The sequence below is a fragment of the Dermochelys coriacea genome, chromosome 3 (assembly GCF_009764565.3).
Source record: "Dermochelys coriacea isolate rDerCor1 chromosome 3, rDerCor1.pri.v4, whole genome shotgun sequence".
Taxonomy (NCBI): domain Eukaryota; kingdom Metazoa; phylum Chordata; order Testudines; family Dermochelyidae; genus Dermochelys; species Dermochelys coriacea.
Window position 1 is genome coordinate 31,663,915 of NC_050070.1, and position 25,028 is coordinate 31,688,942.

The following is a 25,028-nucleotide window of genomic DNA, read 5'->3' on the forward strand; positions in this document are numbered from 1 at the left end:
TGTGTGGCAGAGCAAGTGATGCATCGGTTAAGGCCTTACAAAAAATAAATAAATGCTTGTCTTCAATACATAGATTCAGTCCAAGGGTTAAGGCAGAGGTGGCCGCCTGTGGCTCCGGAGCCATATGCGGCTCTTCAGAAGTTAATATGCGGCTACTTGTATAGGCACCGACTCCGGGACTGGAGCTACAGGCGCCAACTTTCCAATGTGCTGGGGGTGCTCACTGCTCAACCCCTGGCTCTGCCACAGGCCCTGCCCCTACTCCACCCTTTCTGGCCCCTTCCTTGAGCCTGCCATGCCCTTGCTCCTCTCACTCCCCACCCCCAGCCTCCTGCACACCATGAAACAGCTGATCGCGAGGTGTGGGGAAGGAGGGGGAGGCCTGATTGGCAGGTCTGCCGGTGGGTGGGAGGTGCTGGGAGCGGGGTGGGGCAAGCTGACGAGGGGCTGCTGACGTATTACTGTGGCTCTTTGGCAATGTATATTAGTAAATTCTGGCTCCTTCTCAGGCTCAGGTTGGCCACCCCTGGCTTAAGGTTACCATCTGCCATTGCAGGAGGGAAAGGTTTCTAACCATCAGAGGAGTGAAGTTTTGGAATAGCCTTCCAAGGGAAGCAGTGGGGGCAAAAGATCTATCTGGTTTTAAGATTCTACTCGATAAGTTTATGGAGGAGATGGTATGATGGGATAATGGGATTTTGGTAAGTAATTGATCTTTAAATATTCAGGGTAAATAGGACTAATCCCGAGATGGGATATTAGATGGATGGGATCTGAGTTACCCAGGAAAGAATTTTCTATAGTATCTGGCTGGTGAATCTTGCCCATATGCTCAGGGTTTAGCTGAAAGCCATATTTGGGGTCAGGAAGGAATTTTCCTCCAGGGCAGATTGGAGAGGCCCTGGAGGTTTTTCGCCTTCCTCTGTAGCATGGGGCATGGGTTACTTGAGGGAGGCTTCTCTGCTCCTTGAAGTCTTTAAACCATGATTTAAGGACTTCAATAGCTCAGACATACGTGAGGTTTTTTGTAGGAGTGGGTGGGTGAGATTCTGTGGCCTGCGCTGTGCAGGAGGTCGGACTAGATGATCAGAATGATCCCTTTTGACCTTAGTATCTATGAATCTATGAAATGGTGGCAGAAAGCTTGCAAAGTGCGTTCTTTACGCATAAGCCTTCTCTATCAGTTTGAATGGTCTCTGACAGGTATTTCATATTACAAACATTCCTGCACTGCTGTAATTAACCCATATCAAGCAACTTTTCCCCACACTAAGCCTAAAAAAAGTTTAAAAATCTATGTCAGCCAAGTACTTATCACACAGAAATTGTAGAAACATAATGCATCAAATATAAGGTCCTCTATATCTTTTATTCATGACAGTATGTCATCTTCACTTACTTGACAGGTCACATGGAGAAAGGATGTGATAGTTAAAGTTTCTTTTAACCAGGATCCCTGAAACGCGCTGTCCTTGCTCTGGCTTCTTATCTGCTAAAAACCCCATCACCTATTGAAAAGAGAAAAATCAAAATTGTTACAGGGAAAACTGAAGCTGTGAAGGATAGAGGTTAACTCTGCAGATTTGAAATGGAGGCTCTTTTTTAAACAACTGAAGATGAAGTCAGCACTGGAAGCTCACAACACGGCCAAAGGATACATGTAGAGTAATTTTTGATAGCAAGCACATTTCAAAGACACAACACAACAGAGAGATCTGGCACAATTTTAACAGAATGATATTCAAATCTTGTGACATAGATACTCAATGATATTTAAATCTTGTCTCCCTTCATTTGCAACAGCTGTCATATAGAACATATATGCATGGTCTACTTAACACACAAGTGATGAGAAGTATATATATGGTCAACTGATCCCATACAGAATCAGCACTGCAGACTTTCTAGTTTCTCAGCCAAAGCAAGCGACATCATAAATACTATCAACACATTTTTCATCTCCTCTGTTTATAGTGTTTGGGGTCACTAACCGGCAGAACAACAAGGAAGCCTGTGGATCAGATTTCTCAGGATCGGAGTATGGTATTTTTATTACAATTCAACACCAATTACATCTTAAACAGCAGCCATATATGCTTTTCCACTTCTGAAATCTTACAAAACAAACTTCTTACTTTTAACATAACCCTTGCAGGTAACTATTATGTCCTTCAAGAACTGCACAATGTATATTATGATGCAAGTTTTAGGACTGCACCTGCTAGAAAGGGATGCTGGGAATTCATAGATACAGAAGTCCAGAGATTACCTTCACTATTATAGATTCTCTGTACAAACTCAGGTACATTATATGTCATTACCTTCATTTTCTTTCTATATTTTCCTAATTTAGATTGCAAGCTCTTCAAAGACAAGGATCTCGCCTTTCAAAAAAAACCCAAACATCTCTAAAGTACTGTGTGAGTGCAGAGGTTCTATATAAATACCTACTACCAAAAAATAATAATATACCTATAACAATACAGATAATCTTTAAGTAGACATATGCTATGGGGATTATTTCTAGATGAGCATGCATACAAAGAATGTAAGTATGTATACTGAGTGTACACTATATATTCTACCCACCTCTGAGTCTACAAATACTTGGTCAACCAGGCTGGAAGAGGTCAATTAGGGCTTGATCCTGTCCCATGGAAGTCTATGTGATTTTTGTCAGTGATTTTGTTGGGAGTAGGATCAGATGCTTAATGAATACCATTTACTCATTTTTCAAAAACTCCTTCTTTAAATCTTTATGTAACATTTAAAAAAAATTAAAGGCTATATTCAGCAGAGAGAAAGTTCATTATATGACAATTTTGGACAAACTATCAAAACAGTGTCTAGAATAGATTTTTTGGGGGGGAATAAATGAAAAATGCTGATTAATACATTTTTCTATATGTACCATTGTAAGGTCACTTGTGCTCAGTTGCTCTCAGCTAGTCCAATATTCACAGTTTTTATTGCAAGATTTAACATTGTATCAAATCAAGTTGTCATTTGTCATAAATCCCTTCATTCTGCAAGAGAGAGTCTAGAACACTGGAGATCCATTAACTGTCAAGAATACCTACTATATCCAAAATTAAATCTTTGTTTTTCAAGAAAGATCTTTAGGTAAAATATATTATCTTTGGATTCCCTTTGTAGTTTCACTATCATGTTCCAAAAAGCAGAAAAAGTATCTGCTGGATAATCCTATTTTTAACCTGTGTCATCCCATCCCTAAAGTATCCAGAGATGGGAGACATTCAAGAACGTTAATTTTTAGAGAGTGTCTTAATGGAGTCAGGATGTGTTATTTAATCCAGCCAAAATATATAGTGGTTTATTTTTTCTCTCTTTTTCTGTAATTTTTATATTACACACACATACAGTCTTTTTGAGGTGTGTGGGACTTACTAATGGTTTCCTAAATTGCAAATGAAATCTGTTACATCATTCCATAAATGTCAGTGACCTGACACTACAGAGATTAATGTACTATTCTTTGTTAAGAAATTATCTAGGGCTGCTGTCCTGGAACAAGTTCCATATGGAACGAGATCAAAAGACTGAAAGCATTGGCAGACTTGTCTGTATCAGCACAGACCTTGGCAGACTGAAAAAAAATAGTGTTTACACTATGTCCCTCTCATAGTATACTGAAGTCGTCCAGAAGCACAATCTGAAATTGATTAAAAGCAGGCATATTCTTGAAGGAAAAACATAACCCTCATCAAAGAGGAAAATGCTGTGCTATAGTTAAGAAAACATGAATGATACACCTTGGCAAGTTTTTCTCCTCTGAAGTTTAATGTCACAGCCTCAGTATTCCTAGGATTGTGAACTTCTATGTGAACTTCATCGTTATCCTCATATTCTCGTATTAATGCTGCTTTCAATCTGGCCATTTCATTCTGCTCACCATGCACTAAAATCTACAAGAAAGAGACAGTTTCACACTTAACATGGGGTATGTTCTCAAAACAGAGGTGCACTTTATTAAATAAATCATCCAAGAAAGTTGCTGCTTTCCTGTGCATCATATTTAAAAATATATCTAATTGTCTTGGGCCACCAATATAAGTAAGGTCAACTGTACTACACTGTGGTCAGTTCCACATTTGCCTGTGTATTCTATCCATTATAGTTTGCATTATAAAAGTGCTCAGATACCACGATGAGTGTAGGTACAAAAATCTACATAGATTTTCACTTATTTTAATACATGGACTAACTGCTAGTAATTTGTTATGAAAAAGGAATTTATAAAGTTCTTAAGTTTAACTAGAAAAGTCACAGTTAGCCATATGTTTTTATACATTTGCATGCAACAGACATGTATGCATATATATTTGTGAACTGCTCATGTATTTAAACTTAAAACTTCATGAACATTAATAAGTTTATAAATATCTCTGCCAAGTTCAGCTTCCTTTTCCTCTGCTTCTCCCTTTCTCGAAAGGAGCTGCTGGCACAGATATTCCTTGTCTCCCTATTTTAGGTTCCAAATTCTACTTCTCACTTTCAAAGCACCCTATAACTCTGTCCCTGCTCTCATCTCCTCCTGCTCAAGCTTCTCCCTGACTGTTCCCCTTGTCTTCATTGGCATCTCTACACCTCCTTTCGCATTGCCCTGGTCACTTGAAACAAATTCCACTGCAAATAATTTTTACTAAATAACCTCCTCCTTATTCTTCCAAAATACCTGGAAACCCACCTATCCCATGATTCACTTTGGAAACAGTAACCATATGCCACATTGTATTTGTTCTGTAGTGTATCTTATAAGTACCCACATACATAGAACTTAACTGCTGCAACAGGGTACAGAGTAACCTCATCAGAGGGAAGTCACCACAACACATCCACAGTAGTGCTGCAAATCAACCAGGTATTTAAATTTTGCTGGTGTAGCATGGTGAGGAGTATTCCGCCTACCTTTGAAGCAGCAAGGACTGGGCACTGCCAGAGGCACTATACTGGATTGGATAAACCAATGATACAACCTATATCCTAAGAAATAATTAACATACATACTAACCACATGTGGAGGTTTCAGTGCCCTGATAAACTCGCTGGTTTGTTGGTAATCCGTGTGAGCAGAGAAAGAAATGTAGTCTACAGACATCTTCAGTGGGAGCTTCTGCCCTGACATAGTTGTGATCTCTTCAGGTTCAGACATTATGTGCTGTCACAGAAGAAAAGTACGTCTTTCAATAAACAAGGTATTTGAAAAATCTTCTGCAATATATCCAGTTTTTCACTTTTCAGAACCAGAAAAATAACTATCTGCAGTTGGTTTAAGTAATAAATATTTGAACAAATATACATTATAAAAATTACAAACACCTGGGATCAGTCATAAAAAAATTAAACACAAACTTGCATCCTGTCCCTTGCACCGAACACTTAGGACTTAACTCGGCCCTAATACATATGACCATAACTCTCACTGAAATCAATATAAGGTGTGTGTATCTATCTCTGATTGCAGAATTGGATTCTGCGGTCCTTTCTTGATTGCAGAAATTTAGATAGTGTTCTACTCTCTGCAACTGCCCAACTTCAAAGCAAGTGAAAGTGCTACATATCTCAATCTGATCTCTGATGTAAGTGGGAGTTTAGGCATTGATTCTAGTGAGATCAGGATAAGGGCAAGAAAATTGAAAGACCACGTGGGAGGTGTGAAGGGGGAGAAGAGAAGTATGTTAATCACACTTTCTTGGGACAAGCTACCTGCTAATTTTTTAATAGTATGCAGAAAGATTTTTTCATTCAAGAATAGACTGTTACTGGAAATTGTCATCTGCAATTTTATTGGACATTTCATTTGTTTTTGCACAGTACAATTGGCTTTGGTTGTATTCAGTCATCCATACATGACAACAACCTTATTGTTTAACAAGTTCAAATAAATAATCCAACCAGAGCTTGCTCCTTTTAACATAACATGTAAACTAAATATCATGGCAGTCAAATGGTAATAACTCACCTTGGCAAGTGTTCCTTCAACACAGTACCCTGCTATTATTACTCCATTTCTCTTATCAGTACACCAGCTCTCAAACAATTCTCTGGATAAGCCACTCTGCATCATACCTGGGGAAGCCATAACAACACTGGGGCCAATGTCATCAAAGTGATCCATACTCTACAAAACAAAAAGAAAGAACATCAGTTCGTACAGTTGGTTAAAATAAGTAGCGCCTGACTGCATCCCCTGGTCCGCAAAAGTGGACCTATGCGGGAAGATCACACTTCATCCTCATGGAATTAACCTCTTTGGCAGTGTTTCTCCCACCTTTGCCCATGAAGGACATTTTGTGGATCTCTGGAAGAAGAAAGAATTAGGGAACGCCCCCCACCCCACCAAACCTAAGCATATCAGATGGATAGATGAGATAGTCTCAATATAACTACTACTATTACTGTATGAAATAACTAATTTAAATATTTGACTACTTTAAATTACAGAAGTATGGTCACCACTGCCTTAATTTATTTATTTACTTATTTCAGATACACTCCAAAGAAAGAAAAGGAGTACTTGTGGCACCTTAGAGACTAACAAATTTATTAGAGCATAAGCTTTCGTGAGCTACAGCTCACTTCATCGGATGCATTTGGTGGAAAAAACAGAGCATCCGATGAAGTGAGCTGTAGCTCACGAAAGCTTATGCTCTAATAAATTTGTTAGTCTCTAAGGTGCCACAAGTACTCCTTTTCTTTTTGCGAATACAGACTAACACGGCTGCGGCTCTGACTCCAAAGAAAGCGTTATATTAGATAAGAGTATGATTTTGTGTTTGTTCTAGAAATTAAACTTAAATCCTCCATAAACTTTCAGTTAAAGTACTTGTTCTAAGGTCAGACAAGCAGATAGCAGTGGCCCCAGCACCCAAATAGTACTCCTGGGGGAATTCATGTCCCCCACAGATTTCTTTGCTTCCCCGCAAAAAAATGACTTTCTGATGGGGAAGCAAAAGGAAGCCACAAGAGCGCTCATGCAACCCTCCCCAGCAGTATGTTTCAGGTGCCCAGGGCAGCCGTCAGAGAGGTAAATTACTGTGGGGCAAAGGACAGGACTAGGGAAGACCCGGCTGGTGGCTCCTACCCTGCACCACACTCCGCTGCTGGTCCTGGCTGGGCTCGGGACGGTGGGACTTCCTCCTCTATATGGCATCCGGGGCTGTATCAGACCCATCCCCACATTTCTCCCCTGGCTGTAGGAAGCTCTGCAAACTCAGCCCCCTCCCCCACCCCGTGCTTCCTGAACCCATTGCTCCTCAGCTGCCGGGGAGGGATCACTGTACAGGGAGCTGCTCCCCCATCCACCCAATCCCCGTGCATCCAGACCCACTGTGAGGCATGGCCAGAAAGGGTTAAGCATCATGCAAAATAAATGACTCAAATTCAATGCTTAAAGACGTGGGGAAATAATGTTTGTGTTTTTGTGTATTTACATATATATGGGTAATGGTCAACAATGTAATCAACAGTCCCTGTTTATGCTGTATTCTGATAATTCAGAGCTCAGAAGAATATCCTAGCATTTAAATTAATTTTAAACACGGGATATCTCTGTATTCATCTCTCTTTTAAATGTACAGCAAATCATTGGTGAATGGTGGAGGAACAGGCAATTGTCTTATGTTAATATGTATAGCTAAATACGGGTGATAGACTGCCTAACTGATAAATTGCCTTATGTTAATCTGTGTGAATAATTAACAAGGATGCTTAGGAAATAAGGGCCTATTGTTCCCTGAGGGACTCCAACTTGTCAAAGACGACCTGAAATTGTATAAAAGATCCTGATACTTTTTATCTCAGATCTGCTTAAGCTTCATGAGGGGAAGTTTGAGCCACAGGATGTGATCCCAATTAAGCTGATACACCCTAGATATGATATTGAACATTGGACTATAACCTATGAACTAAATTCTAAAAGAACTCTTTTCAAATACAAAGCTCACCATCTCTGCTATGAATCTGAACCTCAAGAATTGAACTCATGTCTGTATGTATATTGATCTTTTAACCATACTCTCTCTCTCTCTCTCTCTCGTTTTTTAATAAATTTTAATTTAGTTAATAAAAAATGGCTGTAGTATGTATTTGGGTAAAACCTGGAATATTCAATAACCTGGAAGATAATGTATCTGGTCCTTTGGGATTGATAGACCCTTTTCTTTTATATGATGAAATAAAATTTTAGAAATCTTCATCAAATTTGACTTGGGTACCTGGATGGAGGCCTGAGGCTGGGTTACTTCAAAGGAACTTTGTTGTTGGCTTCTGGGCTACCAATAAGGTAATAAAGAAGCTGTATTATGCTGACTTGGTAAATCCAAGTCTTGGAATATCCACCAGCTTTTGGGGGATTGTCTTCCCCATTCTTTGCAGTTCACCCTAATTGAGTGACCTCAGCTAGCCCCCACTGGGACCGCAGTCACACCCCTTCATACCCAGATCCTCCTGACAAGCCACACTCCACCTTCACTTGGACCATCCCAACTAGCCACATGCACCTGGATCCCCACCGTACTGAGCCCCAACCAGCTGTACCTGGATCCCCATCCCACTGAGCCCCACTCCCCCAGCATCTGGATCCCACCACTGAGCCCACACAGACAGACCCCCCTAGTGAGCTCTATTCCCCCCACACACACCCAGACACCCCTTCTGCTGAGCCCCAACTACCTTCACTTGGACCCCCCTGTAGAGTCCCATTACCATAGCACCCAAAACCCCTCCACACCTTGGATCCTGCCTTGCTGAGCCTGCCTGCCCACACCTGGCGCACCTGGCATGGAGAGGCAGGGCCCTGGGGTGTTTCTGGGGCAGGCCCGGTCCTTGCACTGTGTAAGGGTTGGGTGCAGCCTCACCACTGAGTCTGTGTCCTGGGGAGAAGCTGCACAGTGATCTCCCACCTCTGTTCAGCTGGTGGCTGTGCTCCCCAATGCCATGCTGGAGCCTCCACATTTATTTGACAAATAAAATTTGCAAAATTTTGCAGAATTTTAAAATATTCTGAGCAGAATTTTTATTTTTTTGGTGCAGAATGTCCTCAGGAGTAAAATAAGAGGCAGAAACACACAAATATCCTTCTGTCCAAACTATAAAATGAAAGAGATCATGGTGAAATGTAAAGTTAGGCAGTGGGTATGCACTCAAGCCGTTAGCCAGAAAACCCTATAGGGAAGTCATACTTGGGATTTCTGTGGAAATTAAGCAGCATAGATTGGATGTGCATTACCCATTCAGCATTATAGAATGGAGTTTAAAATAACAAAGATATCATTACTAGGAGAGCAGATTTTTACTGAAAGATTCAGTTATAAACCTCTAAAACAATCAATGGCTTAAATTTCTGGGATAGTACACTTACACACTAGTTAAACCTCATGTAAATGCAAAGTATTTGATACATCTTACTTCTGTCATGAAACACCCTTTATTTACACTTACCTTCAGATTACTAATGTGTTTGAAAACAAATGGATTGTTGATGTTGATTTGCTTGCGGATTTTGTCATTCATAGCATTAACATATGTCTGATACACTGCCATGCATTTCTTTGCCAAAGAGGAGGCATAGTATATTGGGATATCATGGAGTTCAGGGTGATTCTGCCAGTATTCATCTAGAGGAACATTTTACAAGGCATAAATATATTAGCAGCTTCCAAACATGCATTTTTCAGAATCAACGTTGTTTTATAAAGCCAGGTTTAAAAACATTTTCACTGCCATTAGAGACAGGAAATCAAAGTAATAAAAGATGTTGACATGCCTCTTTTGACCTTGGATATGGGTGGGGGGGCTGAAAAGGAGTAAAGATAAAACAAATCACTAGACAAAAAAGTCAAATCTCAGTTTTTCTCAGTAGAAGACCAGTCAGACTCCATATAACCACCAATTTCCAACCATCGCCTGTAAATACACATGCAGAATCACAAAGCATTCAATTCACTTTTATAACAACTCTGTTTAAAGAGAAATGAGTTTTAGTGCATTACTGCTAATCAACATGCTGACATATCTATGTTAAATGTTAATTATAAAAAACTTACAGCTAGCAACTTACAGCTAGCAACAAAATCTGTAGAGTCTTGTTAGTGAGACATTAAAAGTTCTGCAAGCCAAATTCACAGATGCATAGAGTTTAAGACCAGAAGGGACATTAGATCATCTAGCCTGACCTCCCGTATGCCACAGGCCATTATAATGTCACTCACTTTCCCTGAGCCACAATTCTGCCCTCAGTTTCACCTGTGCAACTCTAATCTAAGAGCCTCAGAGGGAGATCTCTCTTTAAGAGATATATGGGGGGGAGAGGGAAGGGGAGGGGGAGGAGTGGATAGGAGTGAGTTGCGTGTGGGTCATTATTGCTAGGCAGAGTTGCACTCCACATCCAGAAGTTTCTGGAATTGGGTGTGGTAGTTTCTGGGTATGCTCCAATATGTTCCCTGTTGCTGGGGTTAGACTTGATGAGGACAAGCCGTCAGGGCTGGTGCTTTGCAAAAGGCCCATGTGAACTGTGAGGGTTGGGAGAAGCTGAGCCCAGGAGCAGAAAACAGGCTGTTTTCCCTAACTCTGAAGTGTTTTGCAGCAGCTTAGTGAGTGATATTGTTAACCGTCCAACAGGGAACCATGGGCAGGGTTAATTATAGAAAGGGAAAACTGGGAGGAAAAATAAATTTATTTTAATTGTATACTTTGAATGTTGTTTGATTTTAGCCAAACTGTTTTAATTAAATTGTCTCAACTAGTCTGAGTCACCAACTTTTCTTTAAATGTGGGGAAAGAGTAATTTATATTTTGCTATTCTTAGTTTTATATTTTCTGTAACAGTTTTTTTTTTTTAAATCTATACACTTAACTGTGTGACTGGTTAATGAGTTAGCTGACTGGCTAAGAGTGATTTCAGAAGAGGACGAGTCTGCCTGGATTCCAACTGAAGATTCCTACAAGCAAGTGGAGGGAAGATGTTGCTTTGGACTCAACAGACTATAGATTTGGTGATCAAAGCCTCTGAGACTCACGTGAACTCAACCTAAGCTTTTGGGAACTCTGAGTTCCTTCTCACTGTGTTTCTGTGGGGATTTTCCTGTTTAGATTTAATTTGTTTTCTTTATGTTTATGTATAACTGTGAAGATAATGTATGTGAATTCTAAAATAGCCATGCTATGTTGTAAACATTAAGTTATTTATTACTATTAATTATGATTCTTTAAATTAAGATTTATAAAGTTGGTACTTAATTAAGTTAATCCCTTTTGTTCTTTTGGGGACTTGAATGTGGGAAGGTTGACCCTGGGCAATCCTTGCTGAAACTCCTTTGAGACTGAATTCTGGGTCTCCAGCAGCTTTTCTATTGGAGTTGAGTTTTTTAGGCACTGAAGAAGGGCAATGAAGTGAGCTCTAGCCCACGCAAAGGTTACATAACTATTGCCTTCAATAGGTTTGAACAAGCATAAGTATTGGAACTTATTGAACAGTTCTATTCAAGAGCTCAAGATTGCAGCTCACTATCTCTTAGCTGTTTCTTCTAACAGAAGTAGTAAAAACCCAATCTACTAAAAAACAAAAAGACAACCCCCCCCCAGTAAAACCCCCACTCATTTGGTTACTTGATAGCAGCAGCCACGACCCCAGCAAAGATGTACAGGAAGCTGGTCTGTTGAGTAACAGGTGTCACTTAATCACTTTTAAGAGTGGAACTCTACTTTAAATGTTAGGATTCCAAGAAAAGCATTGATTGTAGTGTAGAACATTTTCTGCATAATTAGGCACCCCCTTGTGTGTCTAGTTTTAGTTGATGTATTTTCTTTTTTTCTTTCTCTCTTTTTTAAGAGGCATACTAATGTCATGTATAGAAAATAGAGAACAAAGAACTACAAATTAATAGTTATATTAGATTTTTAAAATTTATATTTTAAATATCCTTTGTTACAACTCCCCCCCCCACCCATGACCAACTGTAACAAAATATTTAAATAATGGAATTGTAGAATATAGAAAAATATAACTCATACCTAATGTACACCCATAGGCCTGAACTTCCAGTCTACACTTATGCAGATCAATAACTTATTCTGAGAATAAGCACCAGATTTAAATGCTGAACGGAGTTAAAATGGAAACTGGAGAGAACTGCTAGTATTTCAAAATCACTCTTGTTTTGGAATCAGCATGCCTAAATATAAGTATTTGCCTTTGAAGGGTTTTGTGAGGGGACCCTTAGAAAAGTTTGTATGAGAGGCGAAAAAAAAGTTGTCAAAAATCATTCACATAGTACAAGTAAGGGCAGAAATGGAATTGTAAGAACCTTGCAGTATTTTCCTTTATACTTAAATTAATGATTACAGTTTGATTAAATAAGTGTTTATGTTTTCCACTGCTTTTAATTTTCATTTTAAAGGTAAACTGTAAAGGATTTATAACAATCGTGTTTTTGACAATTATTTAAGCTTCTTTATGATATGTAAAACAGGGCTGACAGGTTTAAAAAAAGCAGAAAAAAATCTTAATGATATCAGATGTCCAGTCTGGTCTTTCCAGTTTTCTCAGATGTATTTTTGAATTATTGAGCCTTAATTGAAGGGAAGAGGCACTGAATCTTTTCAACATGAACAACTTCCTTTTAATTGCTTAGTTTTAAGTCACTTGTAATTTCATAATTTTACTGTTCTCTGTATGCCAGTTTTCTCAAGTAGAGAAGACCGCACTATCAAATTTAAACCATCTGCTCTCCAAAATCCCACCCCCTCCCAAAAACACTTTTTTGGGGCAGAGAGATTATTTTGTTTTTACAGAGAGGGACAAAAATCTTCCAGGTATTCTTTTTACATCACAAAGCAGCAAAAAAAGGGCACAAGCTCAATTTTTTTCCCTTTTTTCTGAAGGTAAAGGAATGTTGGGTTAAACAAACTCATTTTATGTGAACCTGAATAAAAATCATTTTTTAAAAAAATTAAAAAACAGGTGTTTTTAATTTAAATCGGATTTTTCATTTTCTTATTTAAATAATATTTTTCTTTAAAAAAATAAACCTGTTTAAAATTAAATCTGAATTTAATACAAAATATATTAAGGCCTAAATTTATAATCTCTTAAAACATTTAAATAAAAAAATAAACATGCTTAATCCAGGAGGCTCTATCAAAATCTTTTGAGTTAAAAGCTGTTTATCTATGTAAGGAAAGAATCGGGGGGAGGGTGGAAATCAAACTTCTGAGGTCAAGCTTTATAAAAGTGGCACAATAGGTGATGTACCATATTAAGGGCTTGATTTTGTGGGGGACTCGGGCTGTGCTACTGGGTGCAAGAAATTTGCAGTCATCACAGGTGTTGGGACCCAGCCTCTGACTCCAAGAGACACCATCACGTATATCAGCAGGATTATCCACTCGTTTTAGCGAATGCGCAATGTGCCTCAGGTGACACATGACCAGGATTCATCACTTGGGCCAGTTACTGACGGGAAATGCGATGTGAACATTGATCCATGGCCCCCCGATCATCCACTGTGTGAGCTCATACTCCTATTTTATAGCTTCTCCCTACGTGAGTTCTGACTGGCTCATTTTGAAAATTAAGAATATTTATGACTCCAATCTCCATGGAAACTTACTCTCCGACTCATGCAAAATCACTGATCTGCCCAGTAACTACCAGCCCTTACTTCTGGATTGTTCTTGGCACTTTAAGTAAATAGCCTTGCTGTCTCCTTGCATGTGTATACAGACAGAGATACAAACAGAACTCAGTTAACGGCTGAACTGCCTCCCCCTCACTCTCTGAACAACTAAAACAGTGCAGTGCAAAAGGCATGTGGGTAACCTGACCAGAAGTCTTGGATTGTTGTTCGTTCTTTTGTTTTTCTGGGAATGGGTGGCAGAATTATGTAACAAGGGAGAAGGAGCAGAAAGTGCAACCAGAAAGGAGCAACACTGGTTTCAAAACAGGTCTCCGAGAAGAAGGGGTAGCATTCTTCAGACTGTAGCTTCTAGTGTTTCAACATCTGAGAACTGGAGGAAAAAAAACCTGCCATGGCTGCAGGTTATAGAAGACTATTTGGAGATAGTTTCAAGAAATTCCTGTACCTCTAGGTAAAAAAGGACCACGTGCCAAATGGAAATAGTGCAACAAGGAGACGCAAGGCCTGGCTTTCAGAATGAAACATTATGAAAAATGCTCCTCAGAAGGCCATGACTTTGAAGATGATATGGACACATCTGAACAATTTGGATCAACTGGTTATTAAACTTATTTTTGCACCATTTTTACGGATTGTATATCAAGTCTTACTATGCTAGCAACTGATGACAGATTATGATCATACATTTGTGTTTTGGTTGAATAACTGACGAATTTAAAAATATTTCTGTTCAAAATATTAATTGGTATGTTTTGTTGTGGGTGCATTTATCAGTTACATTTTTAAAGTTACTGCTGATTTTCTGAAATGATTTTTTATTGCTTAATATCATCAAATATCCTAGGTGAGGATTTCCTGATTAAAAGTGAAGTTTCATTATGCATTTAATGAATGTTAACATTTTAAAAAGTTTTTTTCAAGCTGTTTGGTATATTGCTAGATATAAAACGTTTAAACAGATTTAGATAATCCTTATAATTTATTAATTATATTCCCTATAAAACGGTGTTTAGAATAAATCATATCATTTAAATAGTGTGCAAACAGCTGCAATCGGAGGACTCTTTCACTTAATCTCATTTTCCTTAAAGCACTACACACTGAGTAATGCTCAGTGAGAGACTTTTTTTTACCATTTTGTTTCAGGCTCCAACTTAGACATAAGGGGTTATGAACATCCATCATCTGCAATGTCTACAACTTCAGAGTCATGTGCTGCAACCACCAGCAGTGCCACAACTGAATCTATCTCAGACAGTATTACCTGTATCAGAAGAAAGACTTTCCTCATCATCCAGTAAAACGATGGATGAGTTTGTAATCAGGACCAGCAGATTTCAACAAGACTCCATTGATGAAAAGACTGCTCAGTTAATTTATTCAACAAATTCAACCTTTCATCTTGTTCAGAACAAGATATTTCAGTTGCATGGTTCAATCATTATGACAGGCTACACTTCATCTGGCAGAGCAGACATCACTGGAAGGTTGCTGGATATAGTGTGTGAGAGGGAAACTGAACAATGTGCAAAAAACATTAGAGAAAAATTCATTGTTTTTAGTCTTGATGGGTGAAGCAATGTATACAATACATACAGTAGTATGTGCTTGTGTGACAACAGAAGGTGGAGAAGAATAAAAGAAGTCTGTCTTACAGAAACAACTGATACACAAGGAAATGCCCATACAGAAGAGTACATGCAAAGAAGTAGCAGTAAAAGCTAAAACAAACTGAACAAAAATTCAAATGTCAATAAATGTGTAGCTTTACCACTGCATGGGTAGCAAAGATGAGAGGAAACCTAGAAGATAATGAAGGGGACATGAAATTTATAACATATGGCGCAGCGTTCATTTGAGTCATCTTTTAGCCAAAGACTTAAGTACAACTCCAGAAATAAAGGAGAATGCTATTGAAATTGGAAAATACTTCCATAACAACCACTTTGCTTCAGCTTCACTGAGGAGAACCGGAAGAGCCAAATTAATTATCCCCCAAGATGTACAATGGAATTCAGTGGTTGACTGTTTTGAGCTATTTATTACAAACTGGCCTATTCTGATGATAATTTGTGAAGAATATTGTGACAGAATCGATGGAACAGCCAAGCAGTCACCATTGGACTAAAGAAAAATGTATAGATATGCTGAATATATGTAAACCTACTTCCATAGCCTTGGACAAATTGCAGAACGATTGCTAAAATATTGCCGACGCTGTTGAAATTTGCAAAGAACTTCAAGAGGCAATGAGGAAAGAAATACCAACCACAAAGTTAAATTGAAGGCAGCAAAGAAGCAGATGGATCAAGCATTTACTCCTCATTTTCTTGCAAATATTCTCAATCCAGAGTACCACGGTATAAGATGTTGCTGCTATGACCTGGGCATCTAATAATCAGCCATCAATCATGCTACTCATAGTAAATTTCAGAACTGGAGGTGAATCATTCAAGCAGAGCATGTTTGCTGATGATGTTTGTAAGAAAGTCACAGCACTGAATTGGAGGAAGTCACTAACTAAGCTCCTGGAACCAGAATTTGTTGAAGTGCTAAACCAGTTTTTGACAGCAGTAGTTGCTTCTGCAGGCACAAAAATAATATTTTCTTAATTTGAATTAATTCATTCAAAGTTGAGAAATTGATTGGGAATTAAAAAAAGCAGGAAAAATTGTCTCTCTCTCTCTTCTAGGCTATGAATAAAAACAAGAAGGGATGGGATGAGATCTACCAATTTTAGAAGTCTGAAGGAAAGCCTAAGTAACTTAGGAGACTTGTTTCATTTTTAAGGGACTTAGATGAGTAGGAAGTTAAGCTCCAGTCACTTGCATTTAGGCATATTTGAAAAATTTCCCAGGCTGTTCTGAAATAAATCAGTTTAGTTCATTGGCTACAGAATCCCTCTGTTTCTTTAATAAATCATTAGTTGTAAATGTGAAATGTATTTTGACAAGAGAAGTTTATGTATTCAAAACATTAAAAGTTGTTTTATTTAATACAAATACATTTTATATGCTGTTTTGTGTGTTTAATTAAATTCTAATTACAATCCTAATGCAGTTTGACACAAATCATGACCAAAAGGCTAGTTATCTAGTAAATAAGCTATACTTCATTCACAATTTTCTAATATACTACAAATACACAATTAATAAGAATCGGAAAATATTAAACTATATATTTGCTTAAGTAATGATATAGTATACAGTCTTTTGTAGTAAAAAGATGTCCCAAATCTTGTGTAAAAGGATCTATTTAGTTGTAAATCAACACGCTTTAATGGTTACGTCAACAAATGAGAATGCACCTTTCTTTAGACACTAACTGAAGTACAAATGGAAAAGTTGATTAAAATCAGTTATTTAAATCCAGGCTTTCCACTTGGTGATTTAAGTCATCTTGATTTAAATCAAATCACCCTGGAATTTTTAAGTCATTACCTCACTGCAAAGGTGGTGAAAGATTTGTTTAAATACATAAATAAATAAATACATAAATAAATAAAAACTTATTATACATAAAAGGACAGACATTAAAAAATTGCCACTGTATTTTGCTCATTCAGTGTTAAATGATGTGAAGATACATACCTAAGATCAAAAGCAGCTCTTGAGCTCGACCCAAGGCAAAGACAGGAATAAGACCTCTACCTCCTCTGTTTACAATATCATGAACAGTGTTACAGAATCTTGCTTCTCGCTCTTCCCTTTTTTCATGAATATGGGTACCATAGGTGGATTCCTAAGTAGTAAAGTACATAAAGAGCTATTATTAAAACAATTGTATAGACCTTCATCCCAATTTTATTATACCAGTGGTGGGCAACCTATGGCCCGTCAGGGTAACCTGATTGTGGGCTGCGAGACATTTTGCTGACGTTGACCGTCTGCAGGCATGGCCCTCTGCAGCTCCCAGTGGCCGCAGTTCGCCGATCCTGGCCAATGGGAGCTGTGGGAAGCAGTGGCCAGCATATCCCTGCGAGTCAAAACTACAACAGCAGAAGAACCTGCTTGGTAGCCAGAGCTGTACTTTGGTGCACTGAGGTGTCCCACCCTCCCTCACTTTCTTTAAAGCCTTGTCTGCATGGGAGATTTGCCCTTATTTCCGCCATTGATGGCCAGCCACCAATGCAGCTTCACCAGTGCAAATCCCTAGTGTAGACAGGCAAAGCTGCTCTTTACCCTGCCCGAAATTAAGATAAGCTCCACCAGCACAAACTAGGGGTTGTAAGACTGCAGCTATGCCAGTGGCTGAAATCGGGGCAAATCCATGGTCTAGAAAAGGTCTCCGTCTGGAGCCTTAAGGAATTCCTTTAGGATAAAAGTAGCTCAAAACACTATAAATAGGGCCCCTAACAAATTTGTGGTCCATTTTGATCAATTTCACAGCCAGAGGGTTTTAAAATTGGTCAATTTCACATTTTCAGCTGTTTACATCTGAAATTTCAGTGTTATAATTGTGGGGGTCCCAACCCAAAATGTACCTGGAAGTGGGTCTGATCTTCCCCTTTCTCTCCCCATCTCTACCCCCGAGCTGCCATGCAATTGAAGGACAAGTCCTGTCCCTCCCCAGCCCAGCAGGTACTCACAGCTAGGAGCCCTCTGGCTGGGGCGCTTCCAGGAACAGGGGGAGATCATACCAACCTCTACAAGCCGCCTCCAGCTGCAGGAACCTCCAGGACTAGAACTTCCTGCAGCGGGGGAGACACTCTGACATGGGTCTGATCTCCCCAAGAGCAGGGGAAGGACAAGTCCTCTCCCTCCCCTGCTCAGCCACAACTTGCAGCGAGGAGCCCGCTGGCTGGGGCGCTCCCAGTAGCCAGGGGGAAATCAGATTTCATGGGGAAGGGCTTATTTCACAGTCCAGGACACATTTTTCACGGCTGTGAAATTGGTAGGGCCCTAACTATAAACTGTTCACAGAATCTAAATATAATCCCAAAGATAAAGTACCAGATTCCACTCTTTTCTTTGAGTCAATACTGAACCAATGCTACATTATGCTGGTAGGAGGCACTATGATGCCGGAGATGCTCTCTTGCAGAGATGTAAAAACAAGATCTTGACTCTGTGTATTCGCTAAAAGTCCCTCAACCAAGAAAAGGAGCATTAACCTGTGTCCTGCCCATTTTCCCTGATGTAGCTTCAACCGTCGTGGTTGGAATTACTTCCTTCTTCTGCTACTCCTGTTATAGCAGCTTTCTGGAAACACCTCTGGGACAAAATTGGGGCTTACACAGGTTAGAGAAGTGACATAAAGCTTTGGACAGTGTTTTGAGACTGGCCTGAAACACACTATACAGAAGTTATTATATGCTAAATACTGTACTGATTCCCCTGTAGCCTGGCTGTAAGGGACCCATAATGCACATTGTTAAAGATACATGTCACCATCAAGCTTCTATCTTTATTCTGACACGCACTTCAGATTTTAGTAATTTCTTCTAGACACTCCCAACTATGAATTTAAAAAAATCAGTGTGAAACTTACAATGATAAGAATATCAGGTTTAATATTAGGAATCTCAGCTGCCATCAAGTGTCTGTCTTCCTGCCTTGAGAAATCACCTGTATATAAGAGCTGTGACAGAGAAAGAAAAATATTTGACCTGTAATTAGACAGAATGAAAAGGAGTACTTGTGGCACCTTAGAGACTAACAAATTTATTAGAGCATAAGCTTTCATGAGCTACAGCTCACTTCATCGGATGCATTTGGTGGAAAAAACAGAGGAGAGATTTATATACACACACAGAGAACATGAAACAATGGGTTTATCATACACACCGTAAGGAGAGTGATCACTTAAGATAAGCCATCACCAGCAGCAGGGGGGGGAAAGGAGGAAAACCTTTCATGGTGACAAGCAAGGTAGGCTAATTCCAGCAGTTAACAAGAATATCAGAGGAACAGTGGGAGGTGGGGTGGGGGGGAGAAATACCATGGGGAAATAGTTTTACTTTGTGTAACGACTCATCCATTCCCAGTCTCTATTCAAGCCTAAGTTAATTGTATCCAGTTTGCAAATTAATTCCAATTCAGCAGTCTCTCCTTGGAGTCCCATAGTAGCAGCCGTGTTAGTCTGTATTCGCAAAAAGAAAAGGAGTACCGGTGGCACCTTAGAGACTAACAAATTTATTAGAGCATAAGCTATGAAGTGAGCTGTAGCTCACGAAAGCTTATGCTCTAATAAATTTGTTAGTCTCTAAGGTGCCACCGGTACTCCTTTTATCCTTGGAGTCTGTTTTTGAAGCTTTTTTGTTGAAGGATAGCCACTCTTAGGTCTGTAATCGAGTGACCAGAGAGATTGAAGTGTTCTCCAACCCTGGTTTTTGAATGTTATAATTCTTGACATCTGATTTGTGTCCATTCATTCTTTTACGTAGTTAGCTCACGAAAGCTTATGCTCTAATACATTTGTTAGTCTCTAAGGTGCCACAAGTACTCCTTTTCTTTTTTCTCCTTACAGTGTGTATGATAAACCCATTGTTTCATGTTCTCTGTGTGTGTATATAAATCTCTCCTGTTTTTTCCACCAAATGCATCCGATGAAGTGAGCTGTAGCTCACGAAAGCTTATGCTCTAATAAATTTGTTAGTCTCTTAAGGTGCCACAAGTACTCCTTTTCTTTTTGAGAATACAGACTAACATGGCTGCTACTCTGAAACTAGACAGAATGATTAAGTCAGCAAAAAGATATTAACAACATGTTTTGTAGAGGAAAAGTTTAATATTTTGGCAAAGCTAATGTTTATGGATTTATAATAAAAGGTTCAAACGTACCTGTATTGAAGACTGCTTTGATAAATACATTGTGCTTATAGGTTTTATTATGAATACAATAAACAAATCCTAATTGCAGTGACTGAAAGATTTCAAGCAGTATATATAAGCAGCTATAAACATAAGTATCAATATTTTTGTAGTTCCTCCTTTCTGTTACAAAGTGACATTTTTAGAGTTTTGCACCAGTCCACAAGCCATTAAGATCTTTTAAAAAAAATACACTATTGATGATGCAAGAAAGTAAACTCAAGAGCTTCCATTTGAGAATATCAGCACAATGAACAACCATCAAACTGAACTATTTTAATTAGATTATGTTGTACTAAAGACTCTGATATTTCCACATTATTATTTTAAACTGAGAAAACTGCACACTTATTTTTAAAGGAAAACCCATAATTTAAAATGCTTTCTGTAAAGTCTTTATCCTGCTTTCCAACCAAATTGGTCACTCTCAGATCAATTCCCAAGTGCATAGTGAATGGCAAATTGAGCCCAAACAGAGTGAATTACAGGATTTTCACTTCATAATTTCAACATGCTATATCCTACAATCACTCATTTGAACAGAGTTTAAATACAAATCATGCTCAAAATCTGAATAAGAACACAGATGACCAGTAGTGGAAAAGATAAATGGTCTGTGGAGCTTGCTTGGTCTGTGCAGCTTGTAGCCGATACCCCATGCTTCAAGAGAAAGCACAGAACATAATGCACATAAAAAAATAATAATTTGAGCAATACACACAACAGAGAGGAAAGGTTGTTTCTTCCTACCACCAAGTGATGATCAGCAAGAAGACCAATACCGGTTCTAATTTTTATTCTAGTTATTTAACTAGAGCAGTGGTTCCCAAACTTGTTCCACCACTTGTGCAGGGAAAGCCTGCGGTGGGCAGCGCCTGTTTGTTTACCTGCTGCGTCCGCAGGTTCGACCGATCGCAGCTCCCAGTGGCTGCGGTTTGCTGCTCCAGGCCAATGGGAGCTGCTGGAAGCGGCGGCCAGTACGTCCATCGGCCCATGCTGCTTCCAGCAGCTCCTATTGGCCTGGAGCAGCGAACCGCGGCCACTGGCAGCCGCGATCGGCCGAAACCGGTGGACGCGGCAGGTAAACAAACAGGCGCTGCCCGCCAGGGGCTTTCTGTGCACAAGCGGCGGAACAAGCTTGGGAACCACTGAACTAGAGTCTTCTCAATATATGTTCTTAACCCTTTCTGAATCTTGCTAAGCCAGAGGTTCTCAAACTTTCATAATGTAAACTATATTTTAATAGGGAAATTATCTTGTGGATCACCATCTTCCCATTTGCAACTACACAAAACATTTTGTCTCCCATTTGTGATTACTTCTTAGTGTGCCTGTGGACATCTTAGAAATTGCTTATAGGGAGGAAGACTGGTTTTCCTGTCCAGATACTGAACTGGAATTCACAAATCTGTGTCTGACATCTGATTCTTCCACAGACTTGTTGTAAAAGCTTGGACAAATTATTACATTTTTCTGTGCTTCAGCTCCCTGTACATAAAAATGGGAAAAAGAATATTTCCCTACCTCACAAGGGTGTTGTGAAGATTAATTAATTAATGTGAGGCACTATAATACTATAGTGATGGAGGCTAGTTAAGTTCCTAGATAGACAGACAGACATAGGAAAGTAAAGTAGTTATGGATTAAGTTGCCTTTTAATGCAATTTAACTACTGGATGCAAGGACAGCTAGCAACAGGTTACGAGCCAGCTCTCAGCAGACCACAGTTTGGTAATCTCTGTGCTAAATCATTCCAAGCTTAGATCATATACTTAAAATTCACCTCTTCCACAAAGCCCACATATACTATCTCACTTAAATAAAATTGCTGTCCCTCACCCGCTATAATTGATTAAAAATAATATTTCAAGACAAAGCCTCCTTCTGGGTCTTCCAACGTGTTTGGATTGGGGTTCCTTGCCTGTTTTCATATTTTGAGCTCTGAACACATTGCCATTGCTTAAAAACTAATAATAAATTTTTTTGACAAGGGGTTACTGCTCTATACTAAAACAATACCTTCACACCAGCTATTTCAATCATAAACATGGCTGCTCCCAGGACATGGCCCGCATGGTAACACCAGAACTTGATTCCTGCCACCTCTTTTACTTCATGAAAGTTGATGGTTTCAATTTTGTCCATGCTTTCTTCCAGATCTGTTTCCGTATACAGCATGTCATCTGCTGAAATATTGCTGTATAAAAATGAAATGGCTAAGTATCAGCTAGTTTCATTGGTTTACGTTACAGAATAATTACAGATGTGCTCCTTTGATAGATTTTGTAACTCCACTTAAGATCCCCATTCAAAACTGCAGATTCCTTCCAAATTAAATATTGAACCAGCTAGAGCCATGGTTTCAAACACAATTTCCCTAACCAGTATGAACAGGTAATATTTTCAGAAAGGCCACCTTAGACTTTCTTTTTCATGCAAGGCAGCGTCTTGTACTACCAGCACAATGGGTTCCCAATGGGCACTACTTTAATACAAATAATAAAAATATAATTTATAGCCTGCTTCAGTAACCAGATCATAACACAGTTCTCACACAAAAAAGCCTGCCTATGCCTAACACTTAACGATCGCTATATCTATCATACATCTGATCCCAATGTGGAGAGGGATATCACATACTGCTTAGCTAAAATCTATGTGGAGGAAAGTTAGCATACGTTAATTATGACATATTTCCCAGATTCAGATTCTGTCATTCATGTAAAAACAAATGTCCCAGGATATTAGAGACCATGGGTGAGGAAATATCTTTTATTAGACCAACCTCTGTTGGCGAGGAAGACAAGCTTTTGAGCCACACAGAGCTCTTCATACAGGGCTAGAAAAGGTTCTCCAAGCTTCACAGCTAAATGCAAGGTGGAACAGATTGTTTAGCATCAGTGGTTAGTGTTTTAGGCTCTCTTCCTACTACAGTTAGCCTTAGAATGGTGCCTTGGAATGTGAGCTATATCTACATTACAGCGGTAAGTCGAGGGCAGAAAATATCCCATTGACTTATCTTACTCTTCTTGTTGGGGGTAGAGTACAGGGGTCGACTGGAGAGGTCTTTACGAGACCTGTTAAATCAACTGCCGGTGGATCGATCTCAGAGCCTCGATCCCGCTGTAGTGTAGACCTGCCCTAAGGTAGAGTGGCTCAAAAGCTACTTTCGTTAGTACCCCTGCAGTCATAAGATAAAGAGGAAGGGGCTAGTGGGTTACAGATTGTTGCAATAAGCCATAAATCCAGAGTCTCTATTCAGGCCATGATTTCTAGTGTCGAGCAGAGTTATGAATTTAAGCTCCCAGCCTAGTCTTCCTAAAGTGTTGTGCAGGTTTCCTTTGAGGATTAGGAGTGATAGAGACACTGTATCTGACCTCTCACCAACAGAAGATAAAAGATATTACCTCACCCACCTTCTCTCTCATAATACACCGGTCCATTACCTTTTTTCCTTTAAACTGACCTTTTGTGTTTTAAAATTAAACTATCTGGTGAAACTGTAAAATGTACAATTAATATTTGTGGAACTCCCAAATTATGCTCAGGGCTCAAACGTCGTACTAAAAGGATGGCCCCTCTCCCAAAATACAGAAGAATAATGAAGAAAGGAGGAACAAATATAGGCATTTAACCAAGCAGCCCAGTATTCTCCCACAATCCTGGACACCAGGGCTGCTCTCCTCTGTCTGCAACTTCATGGAGGCAGATCAGCAGTTTGGCACCACGCTTTGGCCACATTCTCTTTGCTCTCACTTGCCACCAGTTTCTCTGCCTCTATGGCAGCAGACAGTGGTGGCTGCTATTGCTCCTGCTCTTTTTCAATTTGAGCTGTTTCTGCTCAGTTTTTGAGCAGAGGGGAGCAACGTTTTCCCTCTCTGACATTCGTCCTCCTCCCTCAGGATTTAATTCTCTCTAAGCCTCTGCTGTAGCATTGCCCTGCCCAGCTCCTCTGCCCCTTGAAGTCATGGCAGAGCGGCCAAGAAAACACAAGATTAGATCCAAGCAGTGTTCTATTTGTGAATCTCCTAGTTTTGGCAGATAGTGAGTTGTGCACAGCTTGCACACAGCCAACCAGTCCTGGGGCTGCAAGTCAAAACAGGCAGGTGGGGTCCCCTACCCACCTAGGCAGTCACAACTCCAGCGGGGGAAGAATGGACTAGAAACCCCCGTGCAGAGGAGGGAGAGGCTTCAAAAACCGATGAGGACTCTGACAACTTGACTCAGGGCACCGAGGCAAGTGAACTGTCTCTCTCTGAATGTGAACAGGATGGGTGGAAAATGCAGCCAAGTTTTTTCTCCCCTGAGAAATTTCAAGCTATGTGCAACAAGGTTGTTTCCATGATTCAAATCCAACCTGAGCAGGTTCTTGAGAGTAAACCTCAGAGTAAATAGGTTCCCTCAAAATCCACTCCTGAGGTGGTGATACCCCTTCACTCCTCCTTCAAGAAAGTGATTAGGGATGAGTGGAAAAAGCCTTATAAGGGCAAGCGCATTAACAAGAGCAACTTCAGGCTCCATAACTTTCAAGAACCAAAAGGGATCTATTCCTGATACC

The 25,028-nt window shown here is 39.6% G+C and overlaps 1 protein-coding gene across 1 annotated transcript in view; it reads right to left on the reverse strand.

Moving 5' to 3' along the window:
- CPSF3 (cleavage and polyadenylation specific factor 3) overlaps positions 1–25,028 on the reverse strand; it is a 57,902-nt gene that overhangs the window by 16,055 nt on the left and 16,819 nt on the right. Inside the window, exons 5-12 of the mRNA XM_038397778.1 lie at positions 22,490–22,667; positions 19,149–19,238; positions 17,249–17,399; positions 9,463–9,638; positions 5,984–6,142; positions 5,033–5,179; positions 3,774–3,926; positions 1,400–1,508 (exon numbers count right to left, since the gene is read on the reverse strand). Coding sequence (XP_038253706.1) covers positions 1,400–1,508; positions 3,774–3,926; positions 5,033–5,179; positions 5,984–6,142; positions 9,463–9,638; positions 17,249–17,399; positions 19,149–19,238; positions 22,490–22,667 — 1,163 coding nt within the window. The remainder of the gene's footprint in view (positions 1–1,399; positions 1,509–3,773; positions 3,927–5,032; positions 5,180–5,983; positions 6,143–9,462; positions 9,639–17,248; positions 17,400–19,148; positions 19,239–22,489; positions 22,668–25,028) is intronic.